The sequence below is a fragment of the Callorhinchus milii genome, unplaced genomic scaffold (genome assembly GCF_018977255.1).
Source record: "Callorhinchus milii isolate IMCB2004 unplaced genomic scaffold, IMCB_Cmil_1.0 Scaffold19, whole genome shotgun sequence".
NCBI classification, from domain to species: Eukaryota; Metazoa; Chordata; class Chondrichthyes; order Chimaeriformes; family Callorhinchidae; genus Callorhinchus; species Callorhinchus milii.
This window is the reverse complement of record NW_024704760.1, coordinates 4,457,535-4,477,879: the sequence shown is the minus strand read 5'-3', so window position 1 is coordinate 4,477,879 and position 20,345 is coordinate 4,457,535. Positions and strand designations below refer to the sequence as shown.

General features: G+C 42.4%; 1 protein-coding gene across 1 annotated transcript in view; it reads left to right on the top strand.

Annotated features, from left to right (window-relative positions):
* cpne5b (copine Vb) overlaps positions 1–20,345 on the top strand; it is a 123,420-nt gene that overhangs the window by 52,351 nt on the left and 50,724 nt on the right. The window contains exons 7-8 of the mRNA XM_007894272.1: positions 7,162–7,225; positions 18,956–19,059. Of these exons, the coding sequence (XP_007892463.1) occupies positions 7,162–7,225; positions 18,956–19,059 (168 nt within the window). The remainder of the gene's footprint in view (positions 1–7,161; positions 7,226–18,955; positions 19,060–20,345) is intronic.

The window sequence follows — 20,345 nt, the reverse complement described above, 5'->3', positions numbered from 1 at the left end:
CAAATCCTCAAGAAGCCTCAAAGTGCTTCACAAAATTTTACCGTGAAGTGTAATTGACTGTGTGTTTCTAGGCAAGTGAGGCAACCGATTTGCATACATTAACTAAATGAACTAAATGATCAATTTTACCAGGAGGATTGTTGGCCAGGACACTGGGACAAACTTCCTTCTCTTTTCAAATAACACCAAGGGATCTTTAACGTCCGGTCAGACAGACTGGACCCCTGTTTAACCTCTCATCTGACAATGAAGCATTACCTCCAGCACTACCCCCAGCATTACATTAGAGTGTCAGTGCAGGCTGTGAGTTCAAAGTCATAATGTGTTTGAAGAGAGAGTGAGAGAATGGAGGGTGTGTGTGTGTGCGCGTGGAAGAAAGTATACTGGTAAAGAATTGCAGGGGTGGAGAGAGAAATCAGTACTCAAAGGGTCACTTCTTTTTATTAAAATATAAAAACAGAATCGCAAATGTTTCAGAGTTGCCTGAATCTGTCAAAATGCTCTCATCAACCTCAGCTTCAGGGTTGCTTACCACTCAAGATGCTCTTCCCGAAGATGTTTCCTTTGTTTGGTTTCCAGTGGTTTCCATGTGTGTGTGTGTGTGTTAAAAAAAAAGCAGCTCACGACTTGTTTCAGTTTGGTCATACCCCCTCTGCCCCCTCCACCCCCGATGTGAGTACGCTTCTCCTGAGAAACAGCACTAGGAATCGGAATTGAATATATTTAAATGACAGTTTGACTAGAGGTGTTTTTTTTAATCTATCCCTCAGAGTCTCATCCAGCTCCGCTTGGCGGAGCAGTAGATGAGAGGAATGACTTGTTATTCATGGGCAGGAAACAGCAAACTGTCAGCTGGTGATGGAGATTTGTAGTTCTGCCTTGACATATAGATGGGGTGTGGGCTAAGCAGAGAGCAGCTTGTGTGCATTGTGTTTCCCTGTCAGAAACCAGCCCCCAGGTGTAAAGTGGGTTTTAATGTCTCTTTGCAGTAGTGTTTCGAGTCCGTGACTGGCGCCAGGCTATCTCTGTTCTCTGCTCGGCAGTTTACAATAACGACCATAATTCGTACATTTAACAGAGCGCCGTATCATCACGTTTGCAGAGATGTCTCCCGAGCGTTTTGCGGGATTCACTGTGAAGTGTAGTGACTGTGTTTTGCAGGTGAACAAGTGCACGTCAAGTTGCTTTCTTGAGGGCACACCTTAATCACAGGGTCGATGCCCAGTGACTTCCGTAAGGCGCTGTTCTCTAGCTTTGATTCTCCCCCACTTTGGGCATCAATTCCCCCAGCAGCCCCACTCTGTGAAACACAGCAGCAGCAACAACTTGCATTTATATAGCTTCCTGGAGCGTGGCACTTTCGGACAGGATTACTCCAGCGAACCGGAATCGCATTGCATCACGTGATTGGATCAAACTGACGGAGGCTCCTCGAGAGTCAGTGTGACATCCTTCCTTCAATAAGGGATCCTGTTTGAAATAGCCACGTTTTCGACCCCAACATTCATTTTAATGGGAAGCATTGCAATTCTGCTACCCCATGCCCCTGTCCCTTGAGATTACACCCATTCTGGAGCTGGGATGCTGTAAGCTACCTCACTGAATATCCATCAAACCTTTTGATATTTGCTGAGCTATGAATTACCATGTAATTTGTCTAATGCCAACAGAATGTGAATAACTCTGAAAACGGGACAAATCCTTTAATCTCTCTACACCTGAAACACTTTCCACCTTTCGCTCACTTCCTGCCTTAATTAACTCTTTCGGTCACTTGGATGTTCTATTATTCTGTTTCTACCCTATTTTCTTGCAAGTTCTTCTGAAGCCCCTCCAAACGGCTCAGTGCGGTTAATTGGTGCCTTTGTACTTGTCTACAAAATACACAGTCGCTGCATTTTACATTAAAACCACAACTTGAATTGAGTCTCAAATGCCGCCAATGGAGGGGTCATAGCCAAGCCGGGGGGTGGGTGGGGGCGAGGTCAGGGGTTCGGGGGGAGGTCGAAAGCTTGGTTAAAGAGGTTAGTCTCAATGAAGGATTTAAAGATAGATAAAGAGCAGGCAAAGTGGATTGATTGAGACAAGGAGGAAAATTATTTTGCACATGTGGCTGACATGATAAGGCACTACGCAAAATATAGTTTTGACTACAAAATATACAATCAATACAATTTACAGCATATTCTGTGAAGTGCTTTGAGACATCTCAATGACATGATAAGGTGCTATATCAAGTGCAAGGATTATTATTATCCAGTGCAAGATTTACCATTATTTTTAACCGTAGACAATTGCATCTAATAGACCACTTGCATGTGTGTCTGTTGCACCTGTGAACCTCACCTCTGCTCAGTCACTTTTTTTTTCCATAATTCACTGCTTTCCAGTTGTGTGTCTTCTATCGCCCGCTGCTGAAAAGCCAAAGTGGTGTGTTGTGGCAGTCGACGGAAACGATTGAAGTTTAATACATTTTGCTGATGACTAACGGCTCAGTGTGATGACTTTGCTGTCAGTGTAAATGCTCTGAATTTACCTCTCTTTGAATGCTTTGAAACAGTGGATTAACAGGCACTGCAAAATGAGGACCTGAGCAACTGAGCACTTGGAGTTATTACAAAAAAAACAGAGCCTGTTGACAACGGGGCAGTTGACAAATCGTCGTTCTGGTTTGTTTTGAGATTTGCGGTTGCTCATTGAGATGGAGGGGGAAGTAGAAGATTTAACCTGCGATCAATGGAGCTTCCGTAGATTTCCTCCCCCATCTTCAGATCGCGCCTAAAGACATTCCTTTTCAACCGTGCTTTATGGTCACCTGCTCCCTCGCACCCACCCACCCCCAGCCCCCCGGCTTGGCTTCATGCCCCATCACTGTCAAATGCTCTGGGGCGTTATATAAATGCAAGTTGTTGTTGTTCACTGGCATGGATCAAAATTAGTCTGTGAGAGTGGGGGTGAGAACAGACTGTTTGTACTGGAATTTACAGCCTTGTAAAGCATCTCAGCCCTTTTTTGTGAATCTGGCCTCACTGTGTTTCTTGGGACTTGGAGATTAGTGAAAGATTATGAATTACTGTATGCAATTAGCAGCTGTTTTATGTTAGTGGAGCCTTCCCATTGCCTAGATACTCTGAATACTGCCCCAGAAAAATCCTGTCGTATCTTTCACAGGAAGCAACAAGGAAGGTGTTTGCAGGAAAGAGAATTGGAATGTTTAGCGTATTTGCTGTAGTTTTAATTTATTGTCAGAAACCAACCAACGTTGATGTCTTATTACTGGCTTCCGAGAAATTGAGGCCATTTTACTGCTTGGCTTTGGTGAGGTCTGGAAAGTCAGTGGTTCATTTGTCCAAAGTATCATCAAGTGTTACTCAGGCGAGTCCAGGACTTAGAGAGGTGGATAAGTAACTGGGAAGTTTGGCCTCACTAAGTTACAATTCCTGAAATGATCTCACCTTCTCTCCGGTTTGCAGCAATGATTATGTCCTGCGTTACTGTCCAGTAATCACCCGAGACCATAAAATGTTCAATGTGTGTGTCAAATTCATTATATATATATTATATATATATTATATATATATATAAATTTGGCCGATTGAAAGGAATGGCATTAAATTTGTCATTACTTTGTTTTAATATGAATATTAACGAGGTGGCACTTGTGTGCTCGGGGGATCCATTATTAGGGTAATTCGTTTGGTGTTGATCAATTCACAGACTCGGCAGGTGCAGCAGTGGCGGATATTCCTTTTTAAACAAATCCTTTGTTTCAGGCATTCAGGATGAACATATTAAATATTGATGTCTCTCTTTGCTATCCTCTAGCGTTCGAATTCGTGTCAGATGCGTTTTGCTGAGGTTCGATATTTTTGCCTTCTGTCCCCACCGTGATTCTGACTGTAACTGTCAGGGATGAGTTGTCTGTCCAGTCACTCAGGGCAAGGATTATTCCCACTGAGTATTCAGGGCCTGTTGGATTAGTTGGGGACAGGTTGAGAGACATCAATTTCTAATAAGTATTTCAATGAGTCCTCAGTTTTGGGTTTTTTTTACATTCATTAAGATGCGGAATATTTGCATGCAATTTGCTCTCGCAAACTTCTCATTGAACATAGGAGCTTGTGACATTCCTGTACTCTGAGCTCAGGTGTCAGATATAATAATAATAATAATAACAAATTGGTCCCTTCAATCCACGAGTGTTTGTGGGACGCTGCTGTGTTCAATTGGCTGCCGTGTTTTGCCCACAAAGTGTACAGTCAATTCACTTTAAAGTATATTCTGTGAAGCGCTTTGAGACGTCTCGAAGACGTGATAATGCGCTGTATCAAATGCAAGAATTATTATTGTTATGAGACATCAAACTAAGATCATGTTTGCCTATTTGGGTGGACGTTAAAGATCTCATGGCACTTTTCGAAAAGAAAAAGGATTTTCTCTCGCTGTCCTGGCTAGCAATCCCCTGATAAAATTGGTCATTCATGGTTGTTTGAGGGACATTGCTGTGAGTAAATTGGCTGGTATATCCTACAAAATACAAAGTCAGTACACGTTAGTGTAAATCTCGTGAAGCACTTTAAGGCATCAGGAAGACATGATGAGGCATTAGATAAATCCGAGGATTATTACTTATTGGGAAAAAAACCTTCAAAACTACACTACCTTGCTTTATGTATGCAACTCAGTGTCTGACCTGCAGATTATTTTACTTTTCAAAGGTATTTAAAATTAGTTGCTCAAAAACAAGCAAATGAGCAAAATGATGCTCACGTTATTTTCAAGCGGTCTCCTGCTGTATGGCTGGCAGATATTCCACAAGTCATTTAATATTCACAAAGAGCAATTCAGTATTCATTGTCAGCCCTCATTAGCATCTTGTTTGGAAGTGAACAAATGGTGGAACGTGGATTGGATTGATGTTAATATACTCTACTTTCCAGTCCTTGTGAATACAGCATCCCAGTTTGGCTGAGCTCTGTACTTGCAAAGTGGGTTAGAGATATGTTTGAGGACCTGTTATGTGAGAGCCTGTCAATCATGGTATCCCTTTCAGCAAGCTTTTAGCAGAGGAAGCAGCGGGAAGCTCTTCACTCTATATCCAGCTTCAGTAAATTATCCAACGAGAAGCACGCTTATATTTGTTGTCGCGTCGCTCTCCACTTTGCTCGGCTAGTTTTATCTGGGTGTTTGTCATCCAGGACACTTTTATTTCGAGTCGCATCGCGGGATCTTTAGCTTCCATTTGGGAAGGCAGACGGAACCTCAGGATAACGTACCATTTGAAGGACGGTACCTTTGACGATGCAACACTCCCTGCCTCCCCCTCACCCACTCCACCACCACCCCCGAGCACATGTGGAGGTATCAGCCTGGGCTGTAGCTCAAAAGTCCCAACATGGGGACTTGAACCCACAATTTCCCAATGTTCAATGGGACATGAACCCACACATTTTGACTTGAGAGGCAAGAGCGGTGCTGACTGAGCCAGACTGACACCTTACCTTGCTCTCTTACCTTATGTAATACCTATTATTATTATTATTATTATTACATGACCTTGTTGAGGAGGAGCGAATGGAGATTTATTAGTTTCAATATGATGAGAGACCATTTGTTCACATCTCCTGATTAAACTGCGATATCTCCGTTGTGTAAGAACCTAAAGAACACAAAAACAGTAGCTTGCGAACCTTCTCGTGGATCGACTCCAGCTCAGTGTCAGAACGGGCAGAAATGATTTGAAGAGTCTCGGTGACTGACAGGCACCAACAAACCTCGGACCGGCCGGCACTGCGGAAGCAACAGACAGGTTGGGGGAAGTCAATTGTGTCTGTTTGGTTCCCGTGGGAATCATCATCTGGAACACCAGCGTTTTACAAATGCGTTCAATTCAAAAATATATATTTGGTGCCATATATCAAAATGATTTTGAATGCTGGGGGACAGTGGTGATAATTTCAGGGCTGGCATTTCGTCGGAGAAAGTGGCAAGAATTTTTTCACCTGGCACATTTATATAGCTATCAGCGAAGGATCAAATCAGCACGAATGCTAAATAAAACATCATGTTTCAGGCAGCTTGTTAGCAGAGGCAACCGACAATCTTGCGAATTTTTTTTGTCCCCTTGCAGAGAAAACTCTCATTTGAGGTGATTTATTGAGGGGAGTGAGAGGATTTTCTCAAAGCACATGAGAAGCACGCTTATATTTGTCTAGGTCGTCCTTCTTGAATGAAAATGGGTGACACCCCAGGCTATAATGTACAGAAACAACCAGACGGGAAGGGAGTTTCTCTCCCTCTCTCTCCCCCGGGGTCCTGGCCACTAATCACCAAATAAAACTGATCTCTCATTTCATGGCTGTTACTGAGACATTACTGTGTGCAAATTGACTGTCACATTCACCTACAAATACACAGTCTCCACACTTGACAGTAAAATCTTGTGAAGCACTTTGAGATGTCTCGACGTTGTGATAAAGACTATTATTGGTAACACATTTGCTTACCCCTTTATGATCTGTGGATTGCTCCTACAAGTGAACCCAACTGGCTGCAGCAATGGGAAATACCTGCCCGAATAGCAATAAAAGGTTCTGCAGTGATGGGGACGTGATATAGATTTGTGCGGTCGAGAAGGAAAAGGTGTTCACAAGTGCAATACATTTTTTGTTGAATGATCCAAAGGGTCTGATTCTTTCAGAGTGTCAGGGAAGCAGAACAAGAGTGCACAGGTTCAGGACAAACAGCAGGAAGTATTTCTATGCTCAGCGAGTAATTAACGACTTGAACAGGTTATCAGGAAGGTGGTTGAGGCCGGGACTCGTTTAAGAAAACAGAGATATGGAGAAGAAAGCTAGCCTCCTCTGCACAGTTTTGGATGTGGGCCAAAATGAGATAAAATCCAGATTTTGGCATTTCATTGTCTTGACATAACTGGGTTACATTACAGATGGCTTTACAATAAGGAAAAGTTCAAGTAAATTGACTAGCTTGCTATAGCAAACTGCGGTTGACTTCTTCCTCGTACTATATTCCCTTGGGTTACCCAGATCGGTTGTAATTTATTATGGACCTATGTCACGATTTCCGATGAAGGATTTTTTTAAATTGTGACCGAATGGAGTCAAGCAATTCACATGTCTTTTCCTTCTTTGTGTCCAGAGGAATCCCAGGGAAGAAATGCGGAACAATTGTACTGTCAGCTGAAGAACTTGGCAATTGCCGGGTAAGTGAGAATTCTTTGTAGTGTGTTTTTTTCGGAATAGCACAAATCTGTCGACCGTTCAGGGAAATGAATTGAGAGCACTGCATTGGAACGTCGAGCCTGGAGCTCAAAATCCCCCAAATGCATCTCGAAAGCACAAATTCCGGTTCAGGGATGAGCAGTAGTGCCAACTGATCAGGCTGATACCAAATAACAATTGGGGGTCTTGGGTTTGAGAGGAAAGGATCAGAATATTCCAATGTTGTGGAGTCCTGTAGCTCAGTGGTTAGAGCACTCGCTGTGCAAGCGAGAGACCTGAGTTCAATTCCAGGCAGAGGGCGAAACCTTGGGCAAGTTTCCTTACTCCCTTTTGGAGGGATAATAATCCCTCCAAAACCAAAAACAATAATAAATTGGTCATTTTCAATCTACGACTGTTTGTGGGACATTGCTATGCGCAATTGGCTGCCGCGTTCGCCCACAAATATACAGTCAATTCACTTTACAGTGTGTTCTGTGAAGCGCTTTGGGACGTCCTCCCGACGTGAAAAGCGCTATATCAAATGCAAGGATTATTATTATTATTATTATTATGTTGAGCACTCAACTACTGGAGTGGCAGCCCATACCAATGGTTGCCACCGGCCCAAGCGCCATCTAATGGCTGGAAACGATGTCGCCTCAAGTTCCCAAGGTAGTTGTTTGAGAAGTACAGTGTAAGCTGCAGCGTGTAAAAGCTTCGTGTCATATTCCATTGTACATTCAGGATTCTCCAATGTTTCCGGCACTTCAGGGTATTGTTGAAGTATAATTACTTTCAGATGCTTCAGTCTTTTTTGATCTGGGATCTTGATCGGCTATAATTAAATTGGAAAAGGCCGAGGTTGTTTCCTACTGTATAATTGGATTTCTGCGAAGTGCAAGTTCAATCGCTGATTGAGAGGCTTTCTATGTTACTGATTTTCGTGTGTGTGAGTGTGTGTGTGTGTGTGTTAGGGGTTTGAAAATAGCATGACAGTGATTCCAACTAAGTCTATGCTCGTGACTCCCGGGACTCCAAAGAAAGATGGAAAGAATAAAACCACCTGTCAATCAGACATTTAATTCATACTTTTCCGAAATGTAACTACAGCACAATGTGCGGAAGGAAATCATGCAAGAATACAGCTCACTGTCTTTAAATTTGTCTCTCGCTATGAAGATCCAACACAAAGTGCACAGTCACTGCACTTTGCATCAATTATCTTTGAAGAACTTTGAGACAGTTCAGCATTATACAATACAATTTACACCACAGTTTGGTCATGGCATTTTGTGGGGCCGTAGCTGTGCGCAAATTGTCTGCCAAGTTCGCCTATAAATACAGTCATTACACCTTACATTAAAATCCTGTGAAGCATTTTGAGACATTTTAATGACATGATAAGGTTCTATGTCAAAGCCAAGGATATTCAATAATCAATATTATTTGTATAAACTCTCTGGACATGTTGGTAACATCATGATCGTGTGCAGCTGTAGCACAGAGAATGAAAGAAAAAGCTAAATAGTATTTCCTTAGGGTGCGCGTCTGATTGGGAACCAAGTTTAGAATAGTCCTGTAAGTTTAGAATTAATTGCATTTAAATTTTGTTTTTGAAATGATTTCTCATCTCAGTCGATCTCATCCGACAATGCGTAGGGAACCAGACTTGCGAAGTGATGGCGCAATATTCGGCAGAAATAATTACAGTCGCAGAAAAAAAAGGAGCAATTGTCTTCATTCACCATCTTGGACACGAACCAACTCCTCAGCTGTGTTTTCCTATTGCAGCACAGTATCAGTCGCAGTAGATTTTCATTAAAAAAAAGTGAAAATGAATGGCTCCTAACTGGTCTTGAAACCCACATCCACACCAGGGACTAGGAAGCAGATGTGCTCGGCAGGGGTTGGGTTGGTGACGTCGGTACATTGCTGTTACTTCACTGATTCGGACGGTAAATGATTCAGGGTCCTGTAGCTCAGTGGTTAGAGCACTCGCCTCGCAAGCGAGAGACCTTGGTTTGATTCCGGGCAGGGCAAAATGTTGAGCAGGTTTCCTTACTCCACACGCTTCTGTTTGCCTCGCAGTAAGTAGGAACCCGATTGTTAGTCGATTGGCGGATCGCTTTTCCGGGGTTAATAATAATAATAAATTGGTCATTTCAATCCACGGCTGTTTGTGGGACACTGAAGTGCACAATTGGCTGCCGCGTTTCGCCCACAAAATATACGGTCAATTCACTTTACAATATATTCTGTGAGATTTCTCGAAGATGTGATAAGGCGCCATATCAAATGCAAGGATTAATATTATTATTATTATTAAATGACAACCCGGTAGGGATCTAAGAAAGAGCCACTGAGATGCTTTTGGTTTTGAGTGATTGAATTTGAAAACTAATACATACATTAAAAAGTGTTCGCTCCCTGGAGTATTCCTTTGTAGCGACACTTAATTTGCAGCCTTTCTTTGTTGAATTTGAAGGTTGATCTTAATCCTTCAACCTTGGAAAGTGGCATCTCGGAGGCAACATTTTTTTCAAGGTGTATCAGTTGTTCAAAAGGATAGAGAAGGTAAATCCAGAACAATATTTTAAGATAACAACAGCAACTTGCATTTATATAGTGCCCTTCATGTGAATATTCTTCATATTCTGTGAAGCGATTTGAGATGTCTCGAAGATGTGATAAGGCGCCATATCAAATGCAAGGATTATTATTATTATTATTGACATGAGTACCATGCGCTGGGAGCAGGCAGGCTGCAAAAAATATCTGGTTCCACCTCCCACATCCTTCATTGAAGGTTACGAATATCGACACAAGAGTAGGCGGTTTATTCACCTGAAGCTTAATCGTCTGAAGCCCAAAATGCACGAGGCCCTTTCATGTGATCCCATTTGATGTATGTGGAGTTTCCCTGCAAACATTCTCGCCTTCAAAAATTGCTTCTCAGTTAACGACATCCAATTACTTTGCTTTTTAACGCCTCTACTTAATTAGACTACATTTGCCTTTTTCTCATCTATCACCGTTGTGTGCTCTGCTCTCTCTTTCTCACCCTTTCTTTTCTCGCCTTTGATTTTGATGCCACGTTGCCACTTGCAGTCTCTTGACTGAACAAAGCGGTGTCACCAGCAAGCGTAACCCTATTCGCTGCATTGCTGCTCAAACAGTCCCCAAATAATATTAGCCCACACTCCTCACCAGCTTCAAGAAAAGCACAACTTTGAATTTTATGCAGCTCTGGACGAAACCAATCTCTTGAAGTCAGGAGGGTGGGGGGTTTGAAATGATCACTGCCAAACCTGCAGATAAGAATAGATATTAACTAAATTTTTGATCCACGTGATAATTATCACACCACAAAGTCGCATTCTCTCTACCTCTTCGCCTGACTCTTTATTTTAGTGGATTTCGGGTCATTATTATACATTTGGCCCACAAAATATACAGTCAATTCACTTTACGGTATATTCTCTGAAGACCTTTGAGACGTCTCGAAGATGCGATGAGACGCTATACCAAATGCAAGGATTATTATTATTTATTATTTTTTTTAAAAAAAATTCCTGGTGTTTCCGTAACTTTATTACTGTGAGGCGAAAGGGTCTTTCTTTAGCACAGCAATACGTGAGCCAAATTAAATAACGGAACGGGCCGACGCACAGAAAAAAGCGTCTCAGTCGGGGTTTAAATGCTCAATTTCAGTCCACTTTTATCTCGGCCGCGAGTTCCACAATTGTACTTCATGAAAGTTGACATTTTACGAAGCCCATCGAGCCCTGCGTGGATAATGGTGCACAAGTAATTCACTGGAGAGTTTGTGATCCCGCTTCCCTGCACACGAGGCTTGTCTTAACGCAGATATGAAATGATCAATAAAACAGGGCTTTCGCTCTTCTTGGACTTCTTGGACTGGGCGGAGTCATTCAAATGAAATCCACTCGTCTTTTCGAGCCGCTATCTCGTTCCTTGTTGGGGTGAAGCGATTCCTGGCGAAACGGGCTTGTGTTCCGTATAACCCTGATGTCAAACCAGCCGATTAAATGTTAGTGTAAAGTGGTTTATACAAAAGACAGGCAATTTGCTTTACAGTATATGCTGTGAAACGCTTTGAGGCATCTCAACAAGGTGGGTCTGAGGCACTTGATTTATTATTATTATTTTATTTTTTATTAGTTTTTATAATATTAATTAATATATATTACTTTTTTTTATTATTTTATTATTATTATCCTCTCGACCACACCTTTGGTCACCCTCCTACCCCTACCCTCCCCGCCCTCCACCCCTCCTGATCCCAACCACCAGCTCGGATGCCAATCCCTGACTTTCCAGCGCCTTGGGACGTCCTCCTGACGTGAAAAGCGCTGTACAAATGTAATTTGTTGTTGTTGTTGTTGAACCTGTGCCAGGGTGCCAGCATGTACCAGCACACTGAGCAGTTGGCAAGCTTTCGAACTGAGCACTCTATTCGGAGTAGCTGTTCAGATGCCAGCATATTAATATGTTTATTTGTTAGGTCCACTCTATCGGCAATTTCTTGGAGGGAGAAATAATCTGAAAGACTCCAATTCCATTTCTCCGCAGTCTCCTCCAGTCCCCACACTTTCTCGACCACTCCTTTCATTCCCCCAAACCCAGGCCTGCCACACTTACTGTGCCCCCTTCCCCTCCTCTTCGGCAGCTGAACTTCAACTGCTACATCACTGCGTTCTTTAACTCACTCCCAAACTCTCTACATTGAGGGTGGGGGAAAGCTGTGATTTGCAACTGGATTACTCAACGGAGGCTCAAAGTTTTCCACTAACGGGGAATGTTTGCAGTAACCCAGTAGTGCGTCATGTCCGTCTCGCAGGAATCAGCTTCCGGAGGTTTCGGAGCGAGGATTTGATGAGATAGCCCTCCCATGAGATAGCGTCGGTATTCCTGGTAGTGACTCTGAATCGCTGTATAGATAAATCTAGGGCTCAATGGTTCGCTTTGTCGACCTCTGTTGGCTTTCGGTTTCTTTGGCAACAGCATCTTCCAGTAAAAGGGTTGTTTTGATCCTACCCTGAGGAGCTCCCAGTCTCGAACAGGCCACAGTCATTGGCTAAATGATTCCAGGACTAAAAAGGATCTGTCCCAAGAGAAATTTTGGACACGTGCACTCAAGTGAGCTGAAGCCAAGCAGGTATTTTTCTGCAGCCATTCGCAGCGAGACCGAGAAAGGTTAGCTGTGAAAGGATGTTGCTACTTTTGCAATTTGACAACAACAACAAATTACATTTGTATTGCACCTTTCACGTTCATGCAGAGATGTAGCGGTTGAAGGTTCAGCTGCAGAAGAGGAGGGGAAGGGGGCACAGTAAGTGTGGCAGGGGGGAATGAAAGGAGTGGTCGAGAAAGTGTGGGGACTGGAGGAGACTGCGGAGAAATGGAATTGGAGTCTTTCAGATTATTTGTCCCCAACACACTGATGATAAACACACTTCAAAACCCAGAGAACCCAGTCATCTCCGCAGATGAAATTGGGAGCAGCTGAGAAATTGTGCCTTCACTGAGGAGAATGGAATGAGCGAGTTGACAAAGTATGATGGCACAAAAAATCGATGACAAGGACTTCGAAGACATACGACCTCTGGTATGAATGACTGTAGTGGGACTTTTGCTATTAAGATGGACTCACTGCTGGGTTTAAATAAGGAAATAGCAGGAAGGAATATCTACTCCCGTTAAGTGGAGTGACCGATGTAGGAAAACAGCTACAAAAGGACTATCTCGCTCGCCTGTGACAATTGCGGGGAAAAAAAAAGTTCAGTGTCAATCCTCCCACTAACAGAACCTCATAGCTCATAACTTTGCGTTCTTCTGCTTGAGAATATTGGCTTTCGTTTTGGTCTGTTCTTCCACAGGAAAGTGCACTGCGACTGAACAGCTTGCTCCACCAACTGCTTTTTGGATTATGCTTGGAATAGATTTGCATCAGCCACCTCCCAAACTAAAGGCTGCTGTCAGAGGAAGCAGTAACCCTGATCTGAAATTATCCGTCAATGCCAACTACACATGGATTCAACGCATTATAGGGGAAACCAGAGGAACGGCCCATAGACATTGATGCATTCCATTAGCCCATGCGTGGGACATGATCCCAGTGCAGATCTAGGGTATGGCACATTCATCTCATCTCATGGGGTGATGTGCCAATAGCATTGGTTTAGCATCTGTGTTGCAGCTGCCTTGTGTTCTGTGAAATCCTGACTCTGGTATCCAAAAGGAGTGAGTCACAACCTGGGTTCGCATAGAATTCATCAATATTAAAGCCTGTTAATAATAATAATTATTATTTTTATTATCAATATTGAAGCCTGTTAAGATAACAAGATACAGAAAGTCCTTTGGCCCATCTGATCTCATCCTTCCAGAATACATAACCTATCTATCGTCCTCGAATCACCACATTAAATTAATAATAATAATAATAATCCTTGCATTTGATATAGCGCTTTTCACGTCTTCTCGACATCCCAAAGCACTTCACAGAATATACTGTAAAGTGAATTGACTGTATATTTGTGGGCGAACGCAGCAGCCAATTGCGCAACAGCAGTGTCCCACAAACAGTCATGGATTGAAAATGACCAATTTATTATTGTTTTTGGTTTTGGAGGGATTATTATTAGGCTCTGTGTGGAGTAAGGAAACTTGCCCAAGGTTTCGCCCTCTGCCTGGAATTGAACTCAGGTCTCTCACTTGCAAAGCGAGTGCTCTAACCACTGAGCTACAGGACTCCTTTCTGTGTTTAAAATGAGTGCAGTATCCTGCTATTATTATTATTATTAGTCAACCACCCTTCTTGGCAAGCTGCTTCAGTCGTTAGTTACCCTCGGAGTAAAGAAATATTTCATGGTGTCTGTGCTGAAATTGAAACCTGGGGGGTCCTCTTGTTCCACAGTCTTGGTGCACCCGAGAGTATATTGTTCTGTTTCCATTGTGTGGAAATGCTACAGCCCGTGGGAAGTTCACTGTGATGCATGGATCGTGTGGAGCACAGTTCCATCTTAACGTAAGCGCTTTGAGACGATGTGATAAAGCGCCAAATCAAATGCAAGGAGTATTATACTATATTATAGTTCCTATGTGGCACATATCCGGTTACTGTCAACATTCAGTATTTACCATTCCAAGTTGAGAACTAAGAATCTGATTGCAGATGTCGTGGAGAGGCGGAGACTATATCATAGAATGGGTAAATCAGCTTCTTGTGGTTTAACCTCTCACATCATCATAATCTCTCCCCTTCAGGCGGGTGTAACTCACGGTAGATTACAGCGACAGTTACCAGGGGATTGAAGCTCACTGAACTGTTGCAATTAATGGGAAGATCGAGCCTACTATCTGCCTTTTTTGTGTTCTCTTTTACCAAAACCATATAGCTTGGAGCCTTCTTACAGTTGAAATACTGTGGGGAATCAATCACAGGGTAACGGAGGATTGTTAGCTGTTAACGATAATTGCTGAGCAAGGCTGTCAAACAGAGGACAGTCTGCAATGGAAACAGCTGATAAATGAAGCGTACAGCCACAACCGTACCCAGCAGACCAGTCTGACCTCATGATTAAGTCAAAGCGCTGTGATTAATTAAGTAAACTGATTGGGAAAAGTACAACCCAACTGGATTAAGACAGCCCCAAGCCCTGGCTCTTGCCAACCTGCGCCTAATACTTTCCAGAATTAGGTAAGCAAGATGCATCCCTCCAGGGAGACAGTGCGCATTCCATTCCAATAAATAGCGCTGGAATTTCTAAGTTTAGGTGGGATGCCTGGAACTCTGTTTGGTTTGGATACTCTTGAGCATGGTGAAGGGTTTCCGCACATGTCAGACACCCGGCTGACCAAATGAATATTAAGACAGCACTATCTTAGCAGCAAGAGACTTGGAGTACAATGTAATGGATTTCAGACATAATAGCTAACATTCATCCTGATTAAATCATGCTTACTTAGAAAGGCTTACAGAGACACTGTTGAAGCAGTCTAACGTGTGTATATATATATATATATATATATATGTACAGAGAGAGAGAGAGAGAGATCAACATTATAAATTGTGAAAATATTGCTAAAGTTTCATAGCCCTGCTTTGTGTTTTTTCGTGAACATCTAACTTTGCAAAGATACCCAGTCAGTAAAATAAAGCAGAACTCAGTACACAAAAGCATTAACATAAACTGTGGGCTCATAGTGCAAAGTTAAATGACTCCAGGAGTGTATTATTTCTGCCCGCAGCTACTAACATTTCTTTCCTTGCAAAATGTCTTTGCAAACGTGACTTTGGGTTGTGCCATGGAATTTAGATACCAAACAAGCTTAAGTTAGCATCTGAGCTGTTTATCAGACAGATCTAAGATGCTGTGTCACATTGAGGTCAGAAGGCTTGATTAAATGCATTAGACTGCATTCACACTTTGCCATTAGGTATATATTTTCTTACAATTTTGAGAATGGAAAGACGTTTTTTTTAAAAAAAGCAACAAAAAGCTTTGGGTTTTATTTAGAGAACGCTGCAAGTATGCAAGAGGTACAAATTACACCTGGGTCTAGATTTACTTTGTGTATGTGGCATTTTGGAGTGTCCAGAATTTGGTAAATTCGTAAACACAACCTTGATATTTTTCGAAGCCACTTTTCCACACGTTCTAATCAGAACTGCAGAAAACAAGCCTCAAAGTTGGGAAGTTGAATTCAACAATTTTCCCAAGTCTGAACACTCTAAAGTGCTCCGAGAATAGAGTCAATCGAGACCCAGGTGGAATTTCTCCCCTGAACTGTTCAAGAAGGTCCTTTAACATTTGCCGGTGGAAAGTTAAATTCACTTTAGTTGGCTCCACTGTTGGCTCAGTTGGTAAAAGCCAGTGTTAGACTGAGCCATTGGAGCAGGAAGCTCCCGAATTTGAGTTATAGCACAGAAGCAGGACCATTGATACAGTTGGCCAAATGGCCTCCTACTGTGCCTTGGGTTTCTGTAGTTCTCTGAGGGCTCATATTCTGGAGCCAGGAAGGGGACAAAAGTCAGCCCAACACTGTTGGTCAGCCTGGCAACATTCTGTGGCGAGCTTCGCCATTGATAAACGATCACTCGTGTGAGATGCTGGATGGTAGCTGTCACCTGTGGCTGTATTCATCATAGCCCAGCATTCATCACAGCCTTCAACAGAGGAGAGGAGGAAATGGCAGGGCAATACATTGACTTTTACTACTTTTGTCCGCAAGCTAGCTGCTTTAGCTAGCATTCGCTTAGAAAATCCCCAGTCACCGCACTTTAGAGTAATTCCTGCAAAGCGCTTTGAGATATCCTCCTGACGTGAAAGGTATCGCATCAAGTGCAAGAATTGATTCGGGAAGGAAAGGCCTGCTTTCTAAAAATAAGTCGCGAGCTCTGTTTGAAATGCGTTCCCTCCGGATTTCTTACCCCCAAATAACTTCCTACATCAAGACGCTGTCTCTTGCTTTGGATGCTCAGACAAAGCTTTCCTCGGGTTGAACTGTCAAGAAGCATCCACCTTTCGCTGGTTCAGCACGCTTCAGGCCCTTCCTCTCTTCCTTCCATGCAGCAGCCAGTGGTGACTGGCGACACACAAGCTTCAGGGGGAAAGTTGAGTGTCAATGTCAATTGAGATGTCCATTCAGACTTAGGTCTTCCAGCCACGCCAGTACTTGGGTATGTTCCGAAGATTCTAGGCTCAATCAACTTCCCGATTGACTTCCTTTTGTGCTATTAACGTTCACATTTCGCCCACAAAATATACAGTCAATTCACTTTACAGTGTATTTTGTGAAGCGCTTTGAGACGTCTCGATAGCGTGATAAGGCGCTAATATCAAATGCAAGGATTATTATTATTATTTTCAAACATACAGTTAGTCATTCTGTTTTATAGTACATCTTGTGAAACGCTTTGAGATGTCCTCCTGACGTGAAAGGCGCTATATCAGATGCAAGAATTATCATGAAACTTGCTCCGTTTCTGTAAATTGCCTCATGTGATTTTGCACAAATTGGACAAATTATTATTTTACTTATTGTCAGGTGATCCCTGTCTTATTTGCCACGCTGTAAAATTCTAGCCAGTGCTATTTTTACACCTTCGTCACTACCTTCATATGACACCACTCAAATGCAAGTGTTTCCAAAAATATTGCTAAAATCTTGACGAAATGACAGTGAAGGTTACCGCAGAGGTGACCGGCTCGCTCAATCGTGATTCCATTGCGAAACAGTTTGGGTTTGGAAAGTTTCTCTGACAAAATCACTATCAGGGGCAGGTGCAGCACTTTGGCACATTGGACATGACAATAACAAGAAGGAATACACTGCATCTTCAGACACGGGCACATTTCTTCACATGGAAAGCACTCACTCCTCTGCTAACGGTTTACAGAATACCCTGAAGTGATAGTATTCCATTACCAAGCACCATGTACAAATTCTTAGAATCGAAGCATTAAAATGGTGAGAGCTCCTCTAAGGAGATGTCATTTCCATTCTGAACCGTTCGTATTACCACTGTGAATAACTTCAGTACATAAGTTAGCCTTAGAGCTACTTAAGTTTGACTTAAGTCTGAATCTTTTGACAGTGTGAGTGAATAACTTCACTGAGTGGCCCCTCGAATAAGACTCTTTGTGAACTCAACCCAGCTCTTTGATTATCTGTGCCAACAACGTCAGAAAATTGTGTCTTAAAATCAATGTCTATTTAACTCTCAACCTGCGGTACATCTGTGTGAATAGCACTCATTTCCATGTCTGGAACATGAAGTATTATGTGTTTCCCAAATATCAGCACCTTGGTATATCCTCCCGACGTGAAGCTCGCTATACAAATGTAATTTTGTATTGCATTAGCGGTCCATTTGCTAAAAGAATATGTTGTCATTCCTCTTATTTTGATGTGATGCAGGCTGCTTTGGGTAATTTGTATGAAAATTCATGTTTCGTTTAATTGAGCATAAAGTTGAACTTGAATTAAATGGGCATGCATGTGATCTCTAAATATTTGGTTAAAAAAGTTATAATTTGGGGAAACTGTTTTAAGCAACGATAATGTGAAGTCCAGTGGTGCTTAATAATGACCTGAGTCCTGAAATCACTGCTGGTTTTAGATTACATTGTCTTAACATTTAAGATCATGCACGATTTGGGAAAATCCATAAAATCCGTTCTTGATTTTGAAACCTGTTTTCCAGAATTCTTTAATCGGCTTGAGAGGAAATCCAAATCCTACCTGAATTTCAGAGTTCTTTGCACGATCTTGAAAATTTTAAGGCATGGTTCTCATGTTCCTAGAGGAGAAAAGTAGGTTCAGAGGAACAATGAATTGGGCTTGAACCCACTCCCACTTGATGATGATGATAATAATAATCCTTGCATTTGATCCAGCGCCTTATCACGTCTTCGAGACATCTCAAAGCGCTTCACAGAATATACTGTAAAGTGATTCGACTGTATATTTTGTGGGCGTAGAGCAGCTCCTGAAACAAAGGTCATTCATTACATGCGATGTGATAGAATTCCCTTTCTACTTGATAGACTTTGCTCACGGAATGAAATGCTGGTGGGGAAAAAGGTTGAGCATTGCGGTACAAAACGCGAGTTCTTGCCTTTATAGCTTTGTCTGAGGAAATGAAGAGCTAAAGAAATCCAAAGCTCCTCTTAGCTTAATGTTATTGCTTCTTGTTCCAGGATGTGGCAACGATGCAATTCTGCGCCAATAAACTCGACAAGAAAGACTTCTTTGGAAAATCAGATCCTTTCATGGTCTTCTACCGAAGTAATGAAGATGGGACGTAAGTGATTTGATTGAAATCTTTGATGAATTCATGCAAATAACATGTTTTACCCACTCTCCCCCCACACCACTCCCCAATCAGTGGAGCCAGCCATTTGTCACAGAGTAGGACACCCTGTAATTTGTGCTATTTACTATTAACAGCGTCATTTTCTCACTGACAAGCACGATATTTTAGAACGTTTCCAAAACTGCTTTTGAGCGTGTGTTTCGGCTGGTCCCCACCACAATCCAGTCTGGAGCTGCTCTCTCACCTGGAGAGCAGGATGTTACGAGCAATTTAAGCAACGACAGTCATCAGCAACAACAACTTGGATTTATGTAGCGCCCTTCACCCGGGCTAGCGCCTCGCATAGTCTGACATTGAGCTAAAGAGAAAGGAGAGGTGACCATAGCTACGGGTCGAAGAGGAAAAGCGGTCAACACTTAGTGAGCGCCGTTGGGAAGGAAGCTCAACCCTCACATTTTTGCATTTTGAATTTTTTTNGATAATAATTTTGATTATGCGCCCTATCATGTCGTCGAGACATCCCAAAGCACTTCACAGGATACACTGCAAAGTGTAGAGACGGTGTGTTTTGTGGGTGAAACACGGCAGCCAACTTAATGGAAATTAATAGAATGAATCAACGTATCCAGATGTCAGGACTGCTCAGAAAATCAATCGGAAGATGCTTCCAATGAGATCAGATAGATGTGGGGGCTATTGATTTAGATACTGAGATTGGTGTACTAGTGTGGAAGTAAATCTCTTCAGGGGAAAGGGCGGCCACTTGCAATGCTTGTCTCCAGCTTATCTCAGCTGAAAAACATGAGCCATTGCAACAGGATTAAACGGCATTGAAAATATACATTCAAATATACAAGCTGATGTTGAGTGAATTATATGGCTTGCATGCCCCTGTGTTGACCTGTTGTCATGCAAGATCATTTGGTCATGATTAAAGGTGTTCTTTTGTGCTAAAGACCTTGGGAGAATGATTAACTGCAATGACTGACTGAGGGCTGTTTGATTCTGGAACCAATATAATTATCTACAAAATGCACAGTCACTACACGACACAGTAAAATCCTGTGACCGTACTTGAGGTGCACTTGATGATGTGATAAGGCACTGCATCAAATGCAAGGATTATTATTTCCTCGTTAACGTTGTGAAGGCAGTATAATAGTGCTAGTTGTTGCGTAGAGATTTGCACCGAGATCAAATTTTCGTCACAGCTGAAACAATGGTACTTTATGAACCTGCTGAACAAGATGTGGCGTTCGCAAATGAGAATCTAA